At 45.2% G+C, this 18,072-nt stretch overlaps 1 protein-coding gene across 1 annotated transcript in view; it reads left to right on the top strand.

Moving 5' to 3' along the window:
- LRRC74A (leucine rich repeat containing 74A) overlaps positions 1-18,072 on the top strand; it is a 63,337-nt gene that overhangs the window by 19,483 nt on the left and 25,782 nt on the right. The window contains 4 exon segments of the mRNA XM_009909386.2: positions 158-265; positions 872-957; positions 2,175-2,229; positions 14,779-14,852. Coding sequence (XP_009907688.2) covers positions 158-265; positions 872-957; positions 2,175-2,229; positions 14,779-14,852 — 323 coding nt within the window.

The raw sequence follows: 18,072 nt of genomic DNA, 5'->3' as shown, positions 1-18,072 counted from the left end.
TGACAATAGGCAGGCTGCACAAGGAGTTAAGGACTCTGTATCTCAGTGATGGGCTAAGCAAAGGTAGAGTGACAGATGGAAGAATGGGGGGAAGCTGGAGGCAGGTACCAGTGCCTGTTTCATGATTATGCCTATGTTCTATCTCTGTTTCTCTTAGAAATATTTGAAAGAGCACAACCTACAGCTCTGGGACTTTTTTAGGAATATTGACAAGGATGGAACCATGAAGATCCCTGTGGCAGCCTTCCGGAGAGCCATGATGCAGGTGTGCCTCTGAAAGCACAGCCAGGATGGCAGGGTACAGCTAGCTCTAGGGAAACATCTCTGTGGCAGTACAGCCACCGGCCAGCCTTGCTGCTGATGTTATTCAGGCTAAAAGGCTAAATTCACCCACTGCAAAGGTTGAGCCCTGAATGAGACCAACAGAAATGCTGTGGCAGCCAATAAATACTGAAGATGGAATCAGTGATAAAGGATCACCTTCAGAGTGCCACAGATATGCAGGATCATGATAGATACTTATGTCTTACTGCTATGGGAAAGTGAAAATGTGGCATTTAAACCCTTGCCTCCACACACCGAGTAGACAGCTCTCTTCCTGCCAAAACCACCATGGTGCTTGGGATCAGCAGCAATGGGTCAGCCAGCCATGATGCTCTTTTAGGAAAAAAGGGGTAAAAAGTCTTATTGGAATCCTGGAAGAGCAAAACTGTCTCCCCACAACCATTCTGGGGTTTTTTCTATCTCTTCATCCATATATAATCCAGGCCATCTGCTTACCTATTAAAAGATGACCAGCCCATAGTCTGATATGGAGGATTTTTCTGCTTAGAAGTACCTTGGTTTGTTAGCATTTCTCTTCTCCTCTCAGCAATCAAGCATCCCACTGGATCGAGTCCAAGTTGGGGAACTAGTACGCAAGCTAGACCACAATCAGACTGGGTTTGTGGACTATAGGTGAGTGAGTGACTCAATTTACTGCCCTGGCTTGTCTTTCTTTTGTTATCTGGACTCAACACAAAATGAACATAACCTCATTCAACTTAGCAGGTGGAAGGACATATGGTTTTGGCCAGTTAAGTAAAAAGTAAAACACCTTGTATGCTTGGAAGCTCTGTAGAGTCAAACTAGAAGTTAGTTTTGGTTTTCTGTTTGGTAAACTTGCTGTGAGTGTGCAGGGATCTCAGAGCTGAAAGGCATTTTCATTCATTCATTCTCATAAGCCTGTGTGAAAAGCATTAGCTCAACGCTGTCCTCCCCATGAAGCCAGAGCAAGATTTGCAAAGACAGCATATCTGTGCCTTCAGACCTTTTCCTCCATCCTCAGGGAGTCTCTTCTTTTTGCTTCCCTCTGATCCTTCTTCTTTGGAGACCTAGTTTTCCCTGGAAACTTGCCTTCAAACCACAGAACTTTTCATTCTCTTGAATATGTCTCTTCCTTAGTGCCTGTAGCAATCATGTCCAAGTTCTGAGAGCCTGAGCAGTCAGCAGCAAACTCCTCAGAGGTTGTCAGTTGCTGCAGGCTAAACCGCTTGTCATTGGACCCAAAATTCCCCCTAGATTTTCAGTCAGTTCTAACATGTGACTCATCAGCTGAAAGCTCTCTTAATAGTGCCCAAATATTCCCATCTCTCAGCACACATTCATGGTCTTAAATATATGCTGCAGTCTGGTCTTGAGGCCAGAAGCAATGAGTCAGTTTTGCAAATCTCTTCCCCACTTAGCCTCCTAATGTTTTCAAAGAGAAGCAAATTGTTTTGTTAGGACTGGTCTTTATTCCTTTGCCTACAGTGGTGCTGTACTAAAAGCATCTGTGCTCAGATCAGAGGCTCCCAAGTACTTCAGGCACAAATTATGGCACTGTGTTTAAGTAGTAAGCAGATTAGGAACTGTTGAAACCTAATGGCCTACAGAGACTTTATTTGGTACCATGAATGCAGGGGAATTGATATGGAGTGGGAAATAGATATCTACTGCTTATCTAGTTTCTTAACATGTTTTAGCACTGCAGCATGTATGGTAATGGTAATATTCACCTTGTGACAAGAGTTAGAAGAGCTGTGACCTTTGCTGCCTTTACTGTTCCCATCTTGGGCTGTTCCCTAAACATCCTCTCAGTAGCTTTAAGATATTTCACTAGATTAATACTATCTCACCTCCTTCTTTTCAATCAGTCACTTAAAAGAGCAGAAGCTGGCACAGAAGCCTGTGAAAGGAGAAAATGAGGAGGTAGAGAAGAGAGAGACAAAAAAATGAAGCAAGGTTGGTCAGACAATGAAAATTTGTATGAGAAACACTGGAAGAAAGCTCAGAGTGGCCCTGGTCTTGTGGAGGCTCAACAGTGGGGTGCTCTGGTAGTCCAAGTTATTGAATGAAGAAATAAAGTTGATGTTCCTCTACACAGCAGATCCTGATACAGTCTGGTGCTTCTGTCCAAGGAAAGACTGGTCCTTTGGACCTGGTTACTAAATCTGTCTTGCTCTGTATGCTGAACTTACTTGCAAAGGTAGAGACAAAAAGAAGGAACTGGAAAACTAAGACACTCTCATATATTGTTGTTGTCCCCTTTTGAGGAAGAGCACATGGATGAAAACTGAAGCCCTGCAGACAACCCCTACCAGACTTAGCAGTTCTGACAGGGACCTTTGCAAAAGGAGGAAAATGAAACGCATTAGAAACTGCAGCTCATGTTGCTTAAAAGTTATGGATAATAGGAATGTTATTTAATATCTCCATGGGAAAGAATATGCTGGAAGGATGGAAGTCATAGAAGCTTTTAAATGGCTTAGATACTGAACTGCTTTTTTAAAACAAACACTAGAAAAATGTTGCAACAGCTCTCAAGAAGGACTGAAATCCTTGCACATGTTAATAGTTAGAAATAAATACAATTTGGAAAATGTAAAGATGTACAGATGTGCAGAGCCACAGGAAGTACATTTTGCCACGTGAGCAACTGCCGAGATGGCAAGAACCTTGGAGACCTGGGAAATGTGGGCCACTTTGGGAAGACCAGCCTTCAGTGGAAAGGAAAAGGGGAAGCTAGTTACCAGCTGCTAAGTCTCTCTTTCCTAGCAAAATTTCCACATGGCTTTGAATTAGAGCTCAGGTAGCTTCAGTGCTTCAACGCTGGTCAACATGACTGTTGACATGATGATACTGGGATGACTACTCAGTAATCTTCTTCAGTTTGCTTTAACTGATTACCCCAGCAAGTCTGTGTTCTCTGATGCCTGTGAGTCTTCCAGAATTTACATATGACTGCAGTCAGTGTCCCTGTCACATATGGAACATGTGGGGTTTGAGATGAAGAATCACAGCAGCAGAGAGTTTGAGATGTTGGGCATGCCTGCACATGCAGGCATATGACACTGTAGGGGTTTCTCTTTCTTATTCCTTTCCTGATCATTCTTAAATGTAATTCGCATTTCCAGACTGTTCCTAAGCACTGAGGCGTGCTTTCACAAAGGTGCACACCAAACCCGTGGAACTCACTCCCAAACACTAAGGCTCAGGGAGGGCAAGCCCACCATTTCACAAGCTGAGCTCACTCACTCCTAAGCAAGCCCTGCTGACCCACTCCTCCCCTCTTGCTGTGCTTGGCTTGAAGTCCATTGACCATCTCTTCACCGTTCACTGGCAATGCCAACGCGAAGGATCTATGTCTCTCTCCCGACCTCACCCCCACGAAATCCTCTTTTCAGGTATTTGTTTGTTTGTTTGTTTCAGTTTAAGAGGCATACAATGTAAATACCAATGTGCACGCTGAGAATTAAGCTTAGGGAGCTGGGAACACCTAGCAATTTTATAAAAAGGTAGTGGGGGGTTTTGGCATGGCCTGCAACTATTGCTACCTGACAGAGAACAAGATTTACAGCCTCCCAGATTTCTCCTCAGAAATTAGGCTCTTGGTTTAACAGCAGGCAGATGTTCTTCAGTCAGTTCATCTGGATCAGGGGTGAGAAGTTTCTCACTTGCTTCCAGACTGGAACACGTGAAAGAGAGAACAATGAGATCTCAGGGTATCTGATGGCAGACAGCGAAGGTCATACTTCACTGTCAATACAGCAGTGTTTGTTGTGCAGAAAAGGGTCCACGTTGGAGTAGCATGTCTATAACTGTTAAATATTTTTGTCTTCCCACAGTGTCTAGGGTTAGTGTTGCCTGTGCTACACATAAATCTTGCTCTGATGCAGGCTGCTGTTGTGTGTTAGTCACGCATTACAATTCCGCTTAGCTTTGCACAGAATGGGCTGCCCAACTAAACCGATTTGTCCAATTATCACCCTGAAGATTCTAGATTAGCTACAGCCATCAAAAATCTTCTGCAAGAAAACAACATAATCAGATGGGTATTGGCCTGCAGCAGGTGTTTATCTGAGTGTCCATTTAAACTCCAGACTCAACAGTGACGTGGCAGCTAGATTGTACCTTTACACTGGGATAAACCTCCAGGGAGATTGGGAGATTCAGCTCTTACAGCTGGGGAGCTTGAGCCAATTTTCCATTCCAGAAGGTCTTGATAAATAAGAATTATCTACTTTTGACGAACACAAAACCAAAAGAGACTGAACCTCTGGGAGCAAACTAGGTGTAACCTTCTGTCCTAGGAGAACTAGTGAATATTATAGCTCTCTCACGCAAGCAGTGTGGTGGAGGGATGTAATTGCAGTTGGTATTGTTGCAGAGTCTCTCTGAGCACTCTGAGATCAATAAAGCTTTTTCAGGCTTGGTGGCTGCATTTTCCCCTTGCTGGGAACTCAGGGAGAAACTGTGGTAGATACTGAGCAGGAGCAGTTGGGGAGTGAAACATTAATTGCTTTGCTGATTCTGCACCTGTGAAATGGCGCAGAAGGAAAAGGTTTGGCCAGCATAAATTAAGGCAGCTCTGAGACTCATCTAACATACTTCAGGAATTCAGCCTGCCAGCACAAAATTAGACAGTGCAGAAAGCTGGCTAAACATAATCTCTGCATCTTCCATAACTTGTGAGAGTGACACAGCTGAGTGACATTGTCAGATCTCTTCAATATTAAAAAGAAAGTAACACTGTTTAAGTAATGAGTTTTGAAAACACAACATGCAGAGTGCTTAGTGTTTAGATGATCCCTTGGATCTTTTGCAGGGGAAATGTTTTTTTGTTGTGGATCTCATCCAGCAAAATGAGACCCAGCTGAGACTGACTTCCCAGGCACCACTGCAACACTTAGGATACCACATCTTGCATTAAAAAAGACACCACTCGTCAGCATCTCTGGCAATCTGAGGGTAAGTATAAGGACTAATGTTATATGCCAGCCTATCTCAGCTTGTTCACACTGAAGATCTTTGATCTGTCTAGCTGAACTGGCCTAAAGGTTTTTGGCTTTACTTTCAAAGGAGAACTCTCATGGGTTGCTGAAATGGCTACGCTGATAGTAGTCTTCATCTTTTAAACTTACATCAATAGTTCTTTGTTCCGGTGGCCTCCCATCCATATAATGAGTATATCAAAAGGCATTCAGTGTGTATCAGTGGACAAATGCCTTATGCAAAGGGGCATCCTGCAGCCATGCACAAAATGAAACATCATGGGACTGGGAGCAGGCCATGCACAATGCATCTACCTTTCAGTGCAACTGAGATGCTTAAGCCCCTTGTCCACGAGTAAAACCTCACCTGGATCTGTCACAGATGTGTTACAGAATCTGAAGAGATGATGAAGTAAAAGTTTACAAGGTCAACATTTAATTTTCTCTGCATGAGGCAGCAGATTCAGGTCATTCATGCTAATGGTTTTTGCAAGAGACTGCAAAGGCCAAGATCAGGTCTTGAAAAATGTATGTTACTCTTATCTTGGTGACTCCTTATCTATTTCACAGGTTTGTAATTCAGAGAGATCAGCCAAAGGATTGAATGCTGAATTTGGCCCACCAGAAGAATGCAATCAACTCATAGTTCATTCCTTGCCACACTCTTTCTTTCAGGCTGCTGAGATGGCAGCTGGACACATGCCACAGGCTGGACAGATTGCTCTGGTAGCCTCTTCTGTTTCAGACGCCTCATGAGGACTTTAGCTCATCCATAAACATGCTATTAGCTGTGCATGTCTCAAGAGACAAGTACACTAGCCTTCACAGCCTCACAGGAAGGGGTGTATCTTATCATGTCATGGGAGAACAAGGAAATACTGTCCTGCCATATAACCTTATTCACAGGATCCTCCTTCCAGGAAACTTGACTGTGTGCATTCCCTGGTGGTCTCTGCTACAGGCTGATGTCAGAGTGGCTACAGGCTGGCTGGAGAGCAGCCAGGCAGAAAAGGATCTGGGGGTACTGGTTGATAGTAGGCTGAACATGAGCCAGCAGTGTGCCCAGGTGGCCAAGAAGGCAAATGGCATCCTGGCCTGTATCAGGAACAGTGTGGCCAGCAGGAGCAGGGAGGTCATTCTGCCCCTGTACTCAGCACTGGTCAGGCCACACCTTGAGTACTGTGTCCAGTTCTGGGCCCATCTTTTTAGGAAAGATGTTGACTTGCTGGAATGTGTCCAGAGAAGGGCAACAAAGCTTGGGAGGGGTTTGGAGCACAAGCCCTATGAGGAGAGGCTGAGGGAGCTGGGGTTGCTTAGCCTGGAGAAGAGGAGGCTCAGGGGAGACCTTATTGCTGTCTACAACTACCTGAAGGGAGGTTGTAGACAGGTGAGGGTTGGTCCCTTCTCCCAGACAACCTGTAACAGAACAAGAGGACACAGTCTCAAGCTGCACCAGGGGAGGTTTAGGCTGGATGTTAGGAAGAAATTCTTCACAGAAAGAGTGGTTGGCTCTTGGAATGGGCTGCCCAGGGAGGTGGTAGAGTCACCATCACTGGAAGTGTTTAAGAGACTGGATGAGGCACTTAGTGCCATGGTTTAGTTGATTAGATGGTGTTGGGTGATAGGTTGGACTCGATGATCTTGGAGCTCTTTTCCAGCCTGGTTAATTCTGTATTCTGTATTCATTTGGGGTCATAGGATAAAGTGGTCATATGATGGAAAATCTTTCCAGAGTATTATCCTCCATGAGTGACTGAGATCTGACCTGATCTAATCATGAGCCTTCCGAGTAAGGGAAAGTCAAGCCACTTCAACAGGCCTCTTTGCCAGTAGTTTATCCTCACTCTATCTTTGGGGTATGGGACTCAGTTACACTGTGTGCTGAGAAGTCTAAGCGAGGGCAATTAGAGGCTTATTGCTGTGGTACAACTTACAGCATAGTGACCATCCCTCCCTCTGAGTCACCATGAGGGCACTGATGCGACCACTCACTGGCTTCTGTCAGTGTGTAAGTGCCTAAGGAGGACAACGAGTGTCTGCAGCAGCAGCAGCAGCAAAACACTTGCTCTCTACCCTAAAGCTGCACCTTTGCCTGCTTTTCCTCGCTTTCCACCTAGCAGAGGGCGCTCCGCCCTCAGAAGTGGGTCCTCAGCTCATTTCCTGCGATGGAGCTTAACCACTAGAAGGAAAAAGTCCTGCACAGAGACACACATACACACGCCAGGAGACCAAAAAAAAAACAACCCACCAAACCCAACCCACCAAGCTCAAAACAAATGCGCGATACCCTTGACAATCCAGCCAGGCAACGGGCTTGCCAGCCAGGGTGTGGGGGCTCCGGGCCTGCCGGGCACAGGCAGCGCTGGAGTACGACATGGCTGCTCCCATGCCAAGGGCACCCTCACCCTCTCCCTCCCTCCCTCCTGCCTGGGATCGCCGGGCGGTCTGGCCCCGCTGCCACATTATTGTGCAGCGCAGTGGAAAAGCCACAAAGCGAGCTGCTCTCTGGGGGGGTGGAGACAGACACAGGCGGAGTCAGGGCTCAAATTCTTGAACCTTTCACATCCTTTCTGTAATTTGAAACATACTTGTTCCCATTCCAGAACCCGTTTTTTTATATATATATACACACTTCTTTTCTTTCTTTTTTTTCTTTTTTTTTTTTTTTTTCATTCCTTCCTTGAGGCTGTGGAAATACGTTCAGAGGGAGAAAACAAAGACCAAAAAAGAGAGTGAGAGAGGCAGAGAAAGAAAGAATGTAAGAAAGAAAGAAAGAAGGAAAGAAAGAAAGAAGGAAAGAAGGAAAGAAAGAAAGAAGGAAAGAAGGAAAGAAAGAAAGAAAGAAAGAAAGAAAGAAAGAAAGAAAGAAAGAAAGAGAAAGAAAGAAAGAAAGAAAGAAAGAAAGAAAGAAAGAAAGAAAGAAAGAAAGAAAGAAAGAAAGAAAGAAAGAAAGAAAGAAAGAAAGAAAGAAAGAAAGAAAGAAAGAAAGAAGAAAGGAAGGGAAAAAAGCAAGCCCACCACTTATCAGAGGCTCCAAAACAAAACAGAAACGTGAGAGCACAGCCCTCCCCAGCACAACTGCCTGCGGGCTCAGATTTCCTCCCTTCAGAGGGGTCATGGGTTTGGAACGCAGCTGGCCCTGCCTGCAACAAGGAAAAAAAATCCTCTGCAAAAACGGCATTTGCCTCTTTGGAGGCTTCTGGTGTTCAGAGCGGGGGAAGCCATTTGGGGCACTGGTTTGTGCCCTTACAAAGGAGAGTCATCTGCAGCGAGTAGTTCCTCCTCCACACTCTCAGCCCCTTCCACCCACCCTCCAAGCTGGCCTGGAAAGGAAGGGACATCAGCATGTTCCTCTCCTATGCACTTCAAGTCATACACCTATGAGCACTCCTTCCACAAGACCGTCACGTGTTTAGTGTGGGGTGTACACGTATGGGAGAGGAAAACTGGCTAGTGTGCACTCTGAAGGATTGTGGATGTCCTTAATCTCCTCAAAAGGCAGGGAGAGGCACAGAGCAGCACAGGCCTCTCACTCTCTTGCATCAGCCAGGCCGTCACTGACCACTCCTTCCCCCCTGGGTAAACCACAGCAGGTGACTGTGCCGGTGCAGCAGGAATTTTGTTTGCTTTGTGTGAGGAAGTAACAATTACCAGCGACACTAAGCGCCACCTCGGGTCAAAAGTGACCTGAAGCTCTTGAGTTCCATACAAGCTGTTGCAGGTCAGGTGTCTTGTCAGTCCTGGAGCAGGGCTGCTATGTTGTCGGAAGGAGCACCTACCCCTCTGCCACCCACCCTGGGACTCACACCCTACTCTTTCAAACCAGAAAAACAAGTGTGAAGGGAAAAGCTTTCATGTTTCGTTCCCACTAGCATACGTCTCGGCTGCGTTAATGTGATAGCATTAGGGTTACATGGACAAGGATATAGATGGGTGTGAGCAACCCTTAAGGGAGGTGTGAGGTTTTCCAGGAGAGAGTCAAGTGGGCACATGTGCGTCACCTCAAGCAGCTGAATGACTGCCTCACCAGGAGACACCTCTGCACCTGGTGGAAGAGTCATCCAGTGGGAAGGGTAATCCATGGGCATAAGATATACAAGCTGTACACCTTCCCTGTCACAGTCACTGCTCTGCAGCTAGAGCAAGCTGGGGAAGTCAGCGAGTATTTCTGTTTCCTTGGGTGCGTACCTAGAAAATGAGGAGAAGCAGGAGTCTCTGGAAGACAGAGATGGGGCAAATGGTGGTTTTGTGGTGGGTTTTTTGTTGTTGTTGTTTTGTGGTGGGTTTTTTTGTTGGTGGTGGTTGGTTGTTGTTGTTTTTTCCCAAAAGGGACAGTGTGAGATTTCAGGGTTTCCCCATAGCCAAGCAGTATCTTTCAATCACATGCCCTGCATAGGACAGCAGCCAGGTTATGCCCACCAGGGAACTCCTTTGCTTAACCCAGCTCCTGGCTCTACAAGTCATCACACTGGTACTGTGCAGATTTGCAGGCAACGCCACAAAGCCCATATATGCTTAAATATTTCACATCACACAGCACATGCTGTTCTGTCTGCCTGCAACACTGCAGCATTTGGGCTTCCTCCCTTCAAGGAGAGAAGTATCCTGATGGCTTAGCTGGGTTTAACCAGACACTCTCGAGACAGTCTTTGTCTCTGAAGCTGGACATTTGGTGCTCACAGCATCTTCAGGATTGCCTTCACGGGAGCCATCCTGCTCAGGACATCCCCTCTATCTCTCTGTGTCCATCCTTTGCCCTCAGCCTGGATTCTTGCTTTTTAGCTAACACAACTGCAGCATGGAATCTTGTTTATCACATTCTATCACTTTTTGCAAATAAGCCTTGGCTACAAATACAAATGCTATGCTGACTTTTTCTTAGGCATTCTGGATACTACAGGGTGGTAAGTGCTCAGTTCAAGCCCGTGTTGGCCTTCCCCACCCTTCTCTAGACTGTCATGTAAACTCCATTGCTATTAAATATGAGACAAGACCTTAATTAAACTTAATAGTCAGTGACTTCTGGGGTGCTACCAACTTTCTAGACATACCACGTGTGATTCACTGAACTAGATGACAGTCTGAGTAATAAGTTATTTCACCTGGTCATATTTATCAGAGCTGGTTTATCCTGCCTTTTTCACAGGGATATGTGTCTCACAGGTAGCAAGCAGGCCAAATGAAATCTGTTTCCAACAGTCATTGCTCTCTGCAGTTCATTTTCACTCTGTTGCAGCTCCGCATACTTAGTTCATGCCCTGGTTAGCTGCAATGAAACAGATTATCTGATTCAAAGACTTTTGGAGGAAGATGCCTAGATTTCTTGGGGTCATTCAATGGACAAACTGTAGATAGGAATTCCATCCTAACACAAATGATGTGTAAGAAGTCACGGAGAAAAATCAGCACTTGTCAGTTTTCCAGAAAGAAAAATGTCCCAGAGCATGCTCTTCCTCCCTGGCTGCTTTCCTGTACCCATTACAACTCCCAGGCACCATCTGTGGACCTCTGCAGAGCTCACAATCCAAAGCAAGCAGCATGCCAAAGGTAACTGGGCCAGAGCCTTAGTCTGCAGTTTGTTACCACTGTAATGTTGGGCACCACTGAAGAGGCATTCAGCCTTTCAAAAAGGTAACTGAAAAGCCCCATAACGTAGCGAAATCTCTGTGAGATGCTGGCTAAGAGAAGTGTCCTACACATCTGGTCGTAATTCAGAGACAAGTGCCATTTGAGCCACAAGGCAAAAGCTCCTTAGCTGTTCAAACTGGGGACTTTTGTCTTTGCCCCTCTATCAGATCCTAGTCATAGGAAATGTGGCTGGGATAGACATGCCACAATAACTGTAGGCAGATTGAAACCTTCTGGTTTATAAACACCAGCTTGTACCTAACTTCCTTTTACACACTAAGCTGGTTATTCATTGCTGAAGTGAGTTTGAGGAAGAGAATAGGACAGCAAGAGAAAACAGGGCATGGAGAGAGGCAGCGAAGAAGAAAAGACTAACATGACCTGGAAGGAGAAAGCTGAGGCTCTTTGTGCTGACAGAGTTTTGCAGGGGTTAAGAGGAGACATGTTGTAACAGGCTGGCTGAAGGCAGAGTGGTGCTGGGAGATGGAGGGATGCAAAAGTGCAAACATATGGTCTTCAATGACTTCATTGTCTGTGCAAAGGAGTATGCGCTGCTTCTGGAGAGGTGAGTGTGGGGGACTGCTTTAGAAGCCTCATCTCTGCTAACCTCTATAAATTGGTTCCTTTTGAAGAGATAAGAGCATGAAGGCAGACTTGAAATGAGGACAAGAATCCTGAACTCAGCATGAGTTCTAATTACTTGTCCCAGATGCAGGTTGGGACTCTGTTTCAGGCTCTGGAAAACCAAAAGAAAGATTTTAGCTACACAGGAGAGATCCTCCTGCATCCCTGCACAAGACAAGCAAGGTGATCTCTGGGTGACAACAGGGTACAGGGAGGGAGGGATTCTTGAACATCAGTCTCCCTTCTGATTTGCAATGAAATGTAAGTCTGTTTCTCCCGCTGATTTTATCTTCCTTTTTAGAAAAGGATGCAAATAAAGCTGAGCTGCCTCATAGCTTGTGGATGTCTGTACTATACTAAACAGCCCTCTAAGGAGAGGAGCAAAAAGAGGCTAAAGGACTAACATGAGTCTTTGTGAGGAGCTGTGTCCATGCCAGGAAAGAGGGTAATCCACAGTTCTGCTCCAGTTCTCTTCCCCAGCCTGTTCCAGTGACTGTGACTTTTGTAAATCCCTGTCCTGGGGCTAGAAGGAAGCAAGAGCAACAGTTCAGTTTGTTCTAACAGGACCAAGCCCTGCTTAAAAATACTGGGAAACCTCCTGAGTCAGCAGCTCACTTGCTCCTACTCTTGGAATAGCTGAGATTCCCGGACACAGTAACTTGACTCGACTTCTGGCTCAGGGCAGCCACTAGCTGAAAGGCAAAATAAAATCCCCTCCTGGCCCATTAACGAGGCCTATTCTGGGTTCAGGAGAAACCAGTCTGACTGATGAACTCCCCTGGCTCAGGGGCTCTGGCTGGGGCTGGAAGAGTTATTCTTTCCTTATTCAGCAGACAGGAGGATGTTAATGGAGAGCATATGGGAGGGGAGGGAGCACTGTGGATATTGCTGGAGGACAGCCAGACTGCATCAAAGCCCCAAGAAGCCTATTCTCCATCCGGGCAATGCAAAAACAGGCAGTGGAGAGACAAGAAGTCCAGCTGTGTTATGGGGGAATTGGTAAAAAAGCCCTCTGCCTTCCCCAGCTTTTTTACTCCCACTCCAAATGGGACAATGGGGCAGTATTGTCACATAGTCCTGTAGGCGTGGTATTCATAATGGAAACCTTTCTGGGGAAGAGCATGCCTCAGCCAGGCACCCTGTTCTGAGAGTCCTGCCGTACAGACTTCAGGGAAGCAAGAACTGCCTCTGTGCTTGTGAAGTGTTGTCTAATTTATGATGCAATAGAAATGATGAATTACAGCAGTCCTACAGGCTAGAGATGGAAAAGCCCTGTTAACTCCTCCAACCCATCTCCCAGGGCTGATGCAGGACTGTTGCCTCTCACACATTTCCTGTTCCTGTCTGGACACGTTTTGAACGAGCAAGCAGTTGAGATTCATGTGTTTTTCACTTCTTAATTCTACTTCTAAAATAAACCTCAATGTGATTAATGTAGTATGGATTACCCAGCCACTTGGATACATCAAGCAGGGTGGAACAGGGTGCTTCAAAGGCAGCCCACATCTGCCTCACCTTAAAGATAAAATGGAGGACTGGCTAGTGAGGACTTGATGGCAGCCTGAACTAAGAAGCTTCCTGTCAAATAGGAGGGCAGTTAGAACCATTTCACATAAAATCGTGTCCTTTTTGGCTCCTGATGATCTGCTAATGTACCCCTGACTGAGGCAGATTTTGGGCATCTATGATGCTTGGCCTTGCATCATTCACCAGAGCTTAATTAACTAAGGAGCCTGGCTTGTTTAGCCTAGCAAGGGGGGGATGTAATTGCAATCTATAAATAAATACTTCAGGGGGTGAATACATGGGGAGGAGAAAAGAGCTATTTAAAGATAAAGGACAATGCTGGCACAAGAACAAATGGGTAGAAACTAGACATGCATACATTTGGGCTGGGGATTGTCAGGTTTCAAATGCTGAGAGCATTGACACTCCATGAAGGCCTCCCAATGGATTTAGTAAGGCAAAAACCTGATCTGGTTTTAAGAAGCAGTTAGAAACATTTACTCAACTGGTTGTATGATACGGCTGGTTGTGCAAGCAAGGAGCTTGCAGAAGGAGTGTCTTGAGGTTCTCTGGGCTGCAGTAAGTACAGGGTGCAGTAAGACTAATAACATGTGAGAAACTGCACTTTCATTGCATAGCAGGCAGATTATGAATCCAGGTAAAACTGGAACCTGAAACTACCCCTTTTCTGATGACTAGGCTGGCCAGCTTGGTTCAGAGAGGTTTGTGGGGGCTGGAGGAGATTATCAACAACAGTCAGTAAAAGGAGTCTGATTAACTTGTGTGAAAACACAGGCAAGAGAAAAGAAGAAACAATGATTGGTTTCCCTGTGAGCAGGTTGAGGTTGGGAAGCCCATAGCTCTGTTTTGCCACCCTCAGAGGCAAAAAGATCTCATGAGCCAGAAAACCTTCAGCAGTGAGAACATCTTGTCATGTTCTCCAGTAGAGCAACAACTCAGCCTGACCTCAGCCTAGGACCAATAAATGGTGGTCCTGCACACAGTAATCCTTCTCCATGAAGTCATTTGCCAGACAGTGAGTGTCTTTCCCTGTGGCTATCCTGAAAAACAGTTAGCGTAAGAGAGACCTTGACCCATGACTAAGGAATGATGGAGGGGCAGATGTCCAAATGTTAGCTGCCTTAACTGGAAGCTATAACAATAAATCACACACTCCAGTTTACACCACCAGTACAAACAAGATAATGGACCTTATACCAGAGACAGATCTGGTGTAATATAGCATTTTGTTTCATCCTGCTCCTGCTGAGACTAGAGGGACAGCCAGCAGAGAAGAGACAGCTATACAACTGGCACAGACCTCCCTCGTATTGAGGGAATTTTCCTGTGGGATTTTCCTGCCTGTTTGACTTCTCTCTATGCTCCATAACCAGTGCAAAGCAAATTTAGCAGAGACCAGAGAATCCATCTTAAAATGCCTTAGGGGGGATAGAGAATATGGTATAAATGGAACTGCAGCAATGTCTCTTCTAATTCTTGTAATCTGTCACCTAGCTGCAGCAATGATAGGTGCTTTAGAAACCCACAGACAGTCTAAGTATGATTTGATCACATTAGTGGTGGCCCATGCATCAAAAGATTCAGAGGTCTTATTCAGAAAGGCATTAAAATAAAGATGGTTGTGCTTCCAAATCACTTTTGTCTGGGAGGATATCTCCTAAGGCTGGCTTTACTCCTGACATTTCTCATTCTTTGCTTTCCTTTACAGATCAGAAATACAACACGAAATGCCTTGTCTTGCTATTTTCATCATTCTGCAGTCAATCTCAGCAGGAATCTGAGGTAATGAGGGTGGGAGGTGATGAGCTGAGTCAAGTCTGAAATATGGTTCCTTGCAACTAGAAGGATGTAGATGTGGCTTCTGTTTAAGTCACCAGTTCAGGTCTTTTTGATGCTGAAAGGTGACAGCTGTTACACGCTGTCTTGAAATGAGGGAGAGGGTTTCCATCCAATTACTGGCTAACTTTATGCAGTAGTCTAGGAAGCTGAGAGCAGCATGAATGAAATCACCACTACACTGGCTGGGGAACAGCACAAAGGGGAAGCTTGTCCTGTCACTACTGGCTTTTTCCTGACTGTGTGAAGCTTAGACATTTTTCATCTTCCAGGTCTAAAGTTCTTGGTAATCTTCATAAAGTTGAATCGACTTTTTAAAATAGGAGAGAAGGTGAGAGAAAGGAAAGATTTTTCTTTGAGGGGGGCTTTTGTTTGAGATGCAACCAACAGATTTTTTTCCTTTGACCTCCCAAAACTGAAGAGAATTTATTGGTCATTTTCACATTTTTAACTGACATTCTAATTTTCTTCACAAAAACACTTCAAACATAGAGAACCTCAATAAATCTCCAAGGCACACAGTTAAAAGTGTTCACACAGGCTGTAAAATTGTAACTCTGGATTTGTACAATTCATGCTTATGGTCACTCATGTCAGGCTTTAAAGCATCCACCACTTCAGCCATCTCAGAAAGGCAGTAAATCTGGATTATGCATTGAAAGTGCTTAGGGAGTCTGGGTATTTGCACCAATGAAATGCCAAAATATTTTACTGACATGCTCCATTTTTTATGATCTTTTACTATGAGTTGGTTGGGTTTTTATGTGTGTATATACACTTCTCTCTCTTTTTTTCTTTCTTCCTTTCTTCCTTTCATTCTTTCTTTCTTTCTTTCTTTCTTTCTTTCTTTCTGCTGACACGTTATATTCTGACTATTGTTAGCTTGCAACAGGCAAGGCCTCCTCCAGTCAAAACAGGAGTCTGAACAATTTCACATACGTAGCACCCTGGGCAGAAGAGTGGAAAGCTCACAGATATGTGCACAACCCAGGCTGAGTATAATTAGAGCTCTGTCTTTGGAAGCTCTGCCAATGTCACACACAAAATCTGTGGCTGTTTCCATAGGAGTGATTCATTGGGGTGCTGCTGCTGCTAAAGAGTCTGTGTCAGTCTCCAGTATCCCCACACAGGGCCAGAGCTACGGAAGTGAAAGGGGTGACTCAGCAGGGAATATTTATTCTGTGTCAGAAGCACTTTAAAGCAGCTAGAAATGTAAACTGAAGCCTCTAAGGGGTGCCCACCATATAGTGGATTTAAAAGATATCCAAGTCAACTGTAATACCCAAAGCAATGCAGTCACTTTAATGTAGCTCTCTCACTGGGCTCCTTACCTTCTCTTTTGAATGTGTACATATAACACAGCCACATTTCTTTCCTGACCCCAAATTAGCTCTCTTATCTCCTTTTGAGCATCTCTGTATGATACTGCTGGTGCTACACAGGTATCACCAGTAGCTCTCTCTACTGGAAGGGTACCAGGAGCACATTTAATTTACAGACGGAAATCGCTTACAAATGGCCAAATTCCTTCTGGATTGACAATGAAGTCACACAAAACTGGTGCAGAAAAGATTTAAAAGTCGTTAACTAACTCAGATCAAGCTCATTCAGACTAAAGGAGGAGCAAGAGCATGCTCAGGGAATGCAGATCCCACCCCAGCTGCTTGGAGACCCTGAAACAGGAAAATGGCATGAGGTTTCTGATGCTGTTTTTAAATAGCTCATGGTGTTACAGTCCTGACTGCCAGGGCACTAATAGCCTCATTGGAGTTCCTCCCACCATGTCCATGGCCCAGGACCCTGTTTCAGTCCACTCAGGGCCCTCAGTTGCTGCATCAGCAACACCATAGAGTGGTGGTCTCCAGCTCCTGCTGTGGGGAGCTGACATTGCAGCACAGCCTTGGCCTGTTCCCATCTCTAGGGAGGTGCCTGATGCCCAGCACTGGGGCTGCTCTGGTGCCCCTGGCTGGCATGGTGGGACAGGCCTGGTCTGGCAGCCCAGTTCTGCCTCCCCATTGGGTTCAGAAAGGACAGACTCTGAAGATGACCAGCTAATGCCACCCCTGCTAGGCTGTAAAGCAAAGCCAATTTAATGATCATAACCATGGTCTCTCTTCTCCTCCTCCTCCGAGCAAAGACTATGTACTCAAAGGCATAATTGAATATTAGATATACATTTAATTCCTGGCAGAAACAGGAACTGCTTTGGGATTTGAAAGGCCAGCCACCCTCTTCTGCCCCATGAGGAAGGCTTGGGTTTATTGTATTGTCCATTCATTCCTCTGATGGCACTCACTTCTTGCTTTGTGTCCTTTTGGCAAGTATCAATATGCTTCTTTCTTGCTATAGAGAGGATACTGTGAACATGACTTCCTTCAGACTGCTGCTCGGCTCACCTTTTACTGCAGTGTCTCCATGAATTAGGTACCAACTCTAATGATTTAAAGATAGTGAACCCACCACGTTATGGTTTAATTCTTATGTATTTACAAATATTTGGCATAGCAAGTGAGACAAATTCAAACAAATTACATTCCTAACTTTGTGTCTCTCGCCAGGTATGATGTGGTAGCTTGTCTCCACATCCTAGGGAAGAGTTAAAGTATCAAGCAGAAAGTCCAGAGATTAGGAACCATTAGAAAAGCCCAGTTCTGACAGATTATTGCACTAGAGGTAATGCAGTCCACTCTCCCTTGCTCTTCCTTCTTAACTGTTCAGTTAAATCCAAGATGCTGAAATGATTTAGCAAATCAAACAGCAGATCATGACCGAGGTGCTTTCTCCAAGCAAAGGAAGCCTAGGCCAAGCCAGAAGCTGTTCTGGTGAGGTTTAAGAGGGGGGCATCAGGTTTGCCCTAAAGGTCTTTCCATGCAGAGCTGGGTTGTAGATCATTTCATCTTTGCCAGTGAAAAGCCAGAGGAACATTATACTCACATGATATTATATATCAAAGCAGTGACACAGATGGAAGACAACCATGTTCAAGACCTACAGTATGACAGAAATGTTTGACTAACAACATCATGTGATGAAGCCTTCATAAAAGAAGTATACTATGGCAGCAGCAGAGCCACTAACTCTTAGGTGCAGCAGTTAACAGCAACAGACTTGCCCTGTGGGGAAGCAGCCTTGTGTGCTTTCTTATGGCATGTTTGGGTGCCATTAA

The sequence above is a fragment of the Dryobates pubescens genome, chromosome 5 (genome assembly GCF_014839835.1).
Source record: "Dryobates pubescens isolate bDryPub1 chromosome 5, bDryPub1.pri, whole genome shotgun sequence".
In the NCBI taxonomy this organism is placed as follows: Eukaryota; Metazoa; Chordata; class Aves; order Piciformes; family Picidae; genus Dryobates; species Dryobates pubescens.
The sequence above is the reverse complement of the archived record's forward strand: the minus strand, read 5'-3'. Positions and strand labels throughout refer to the sequence as shown.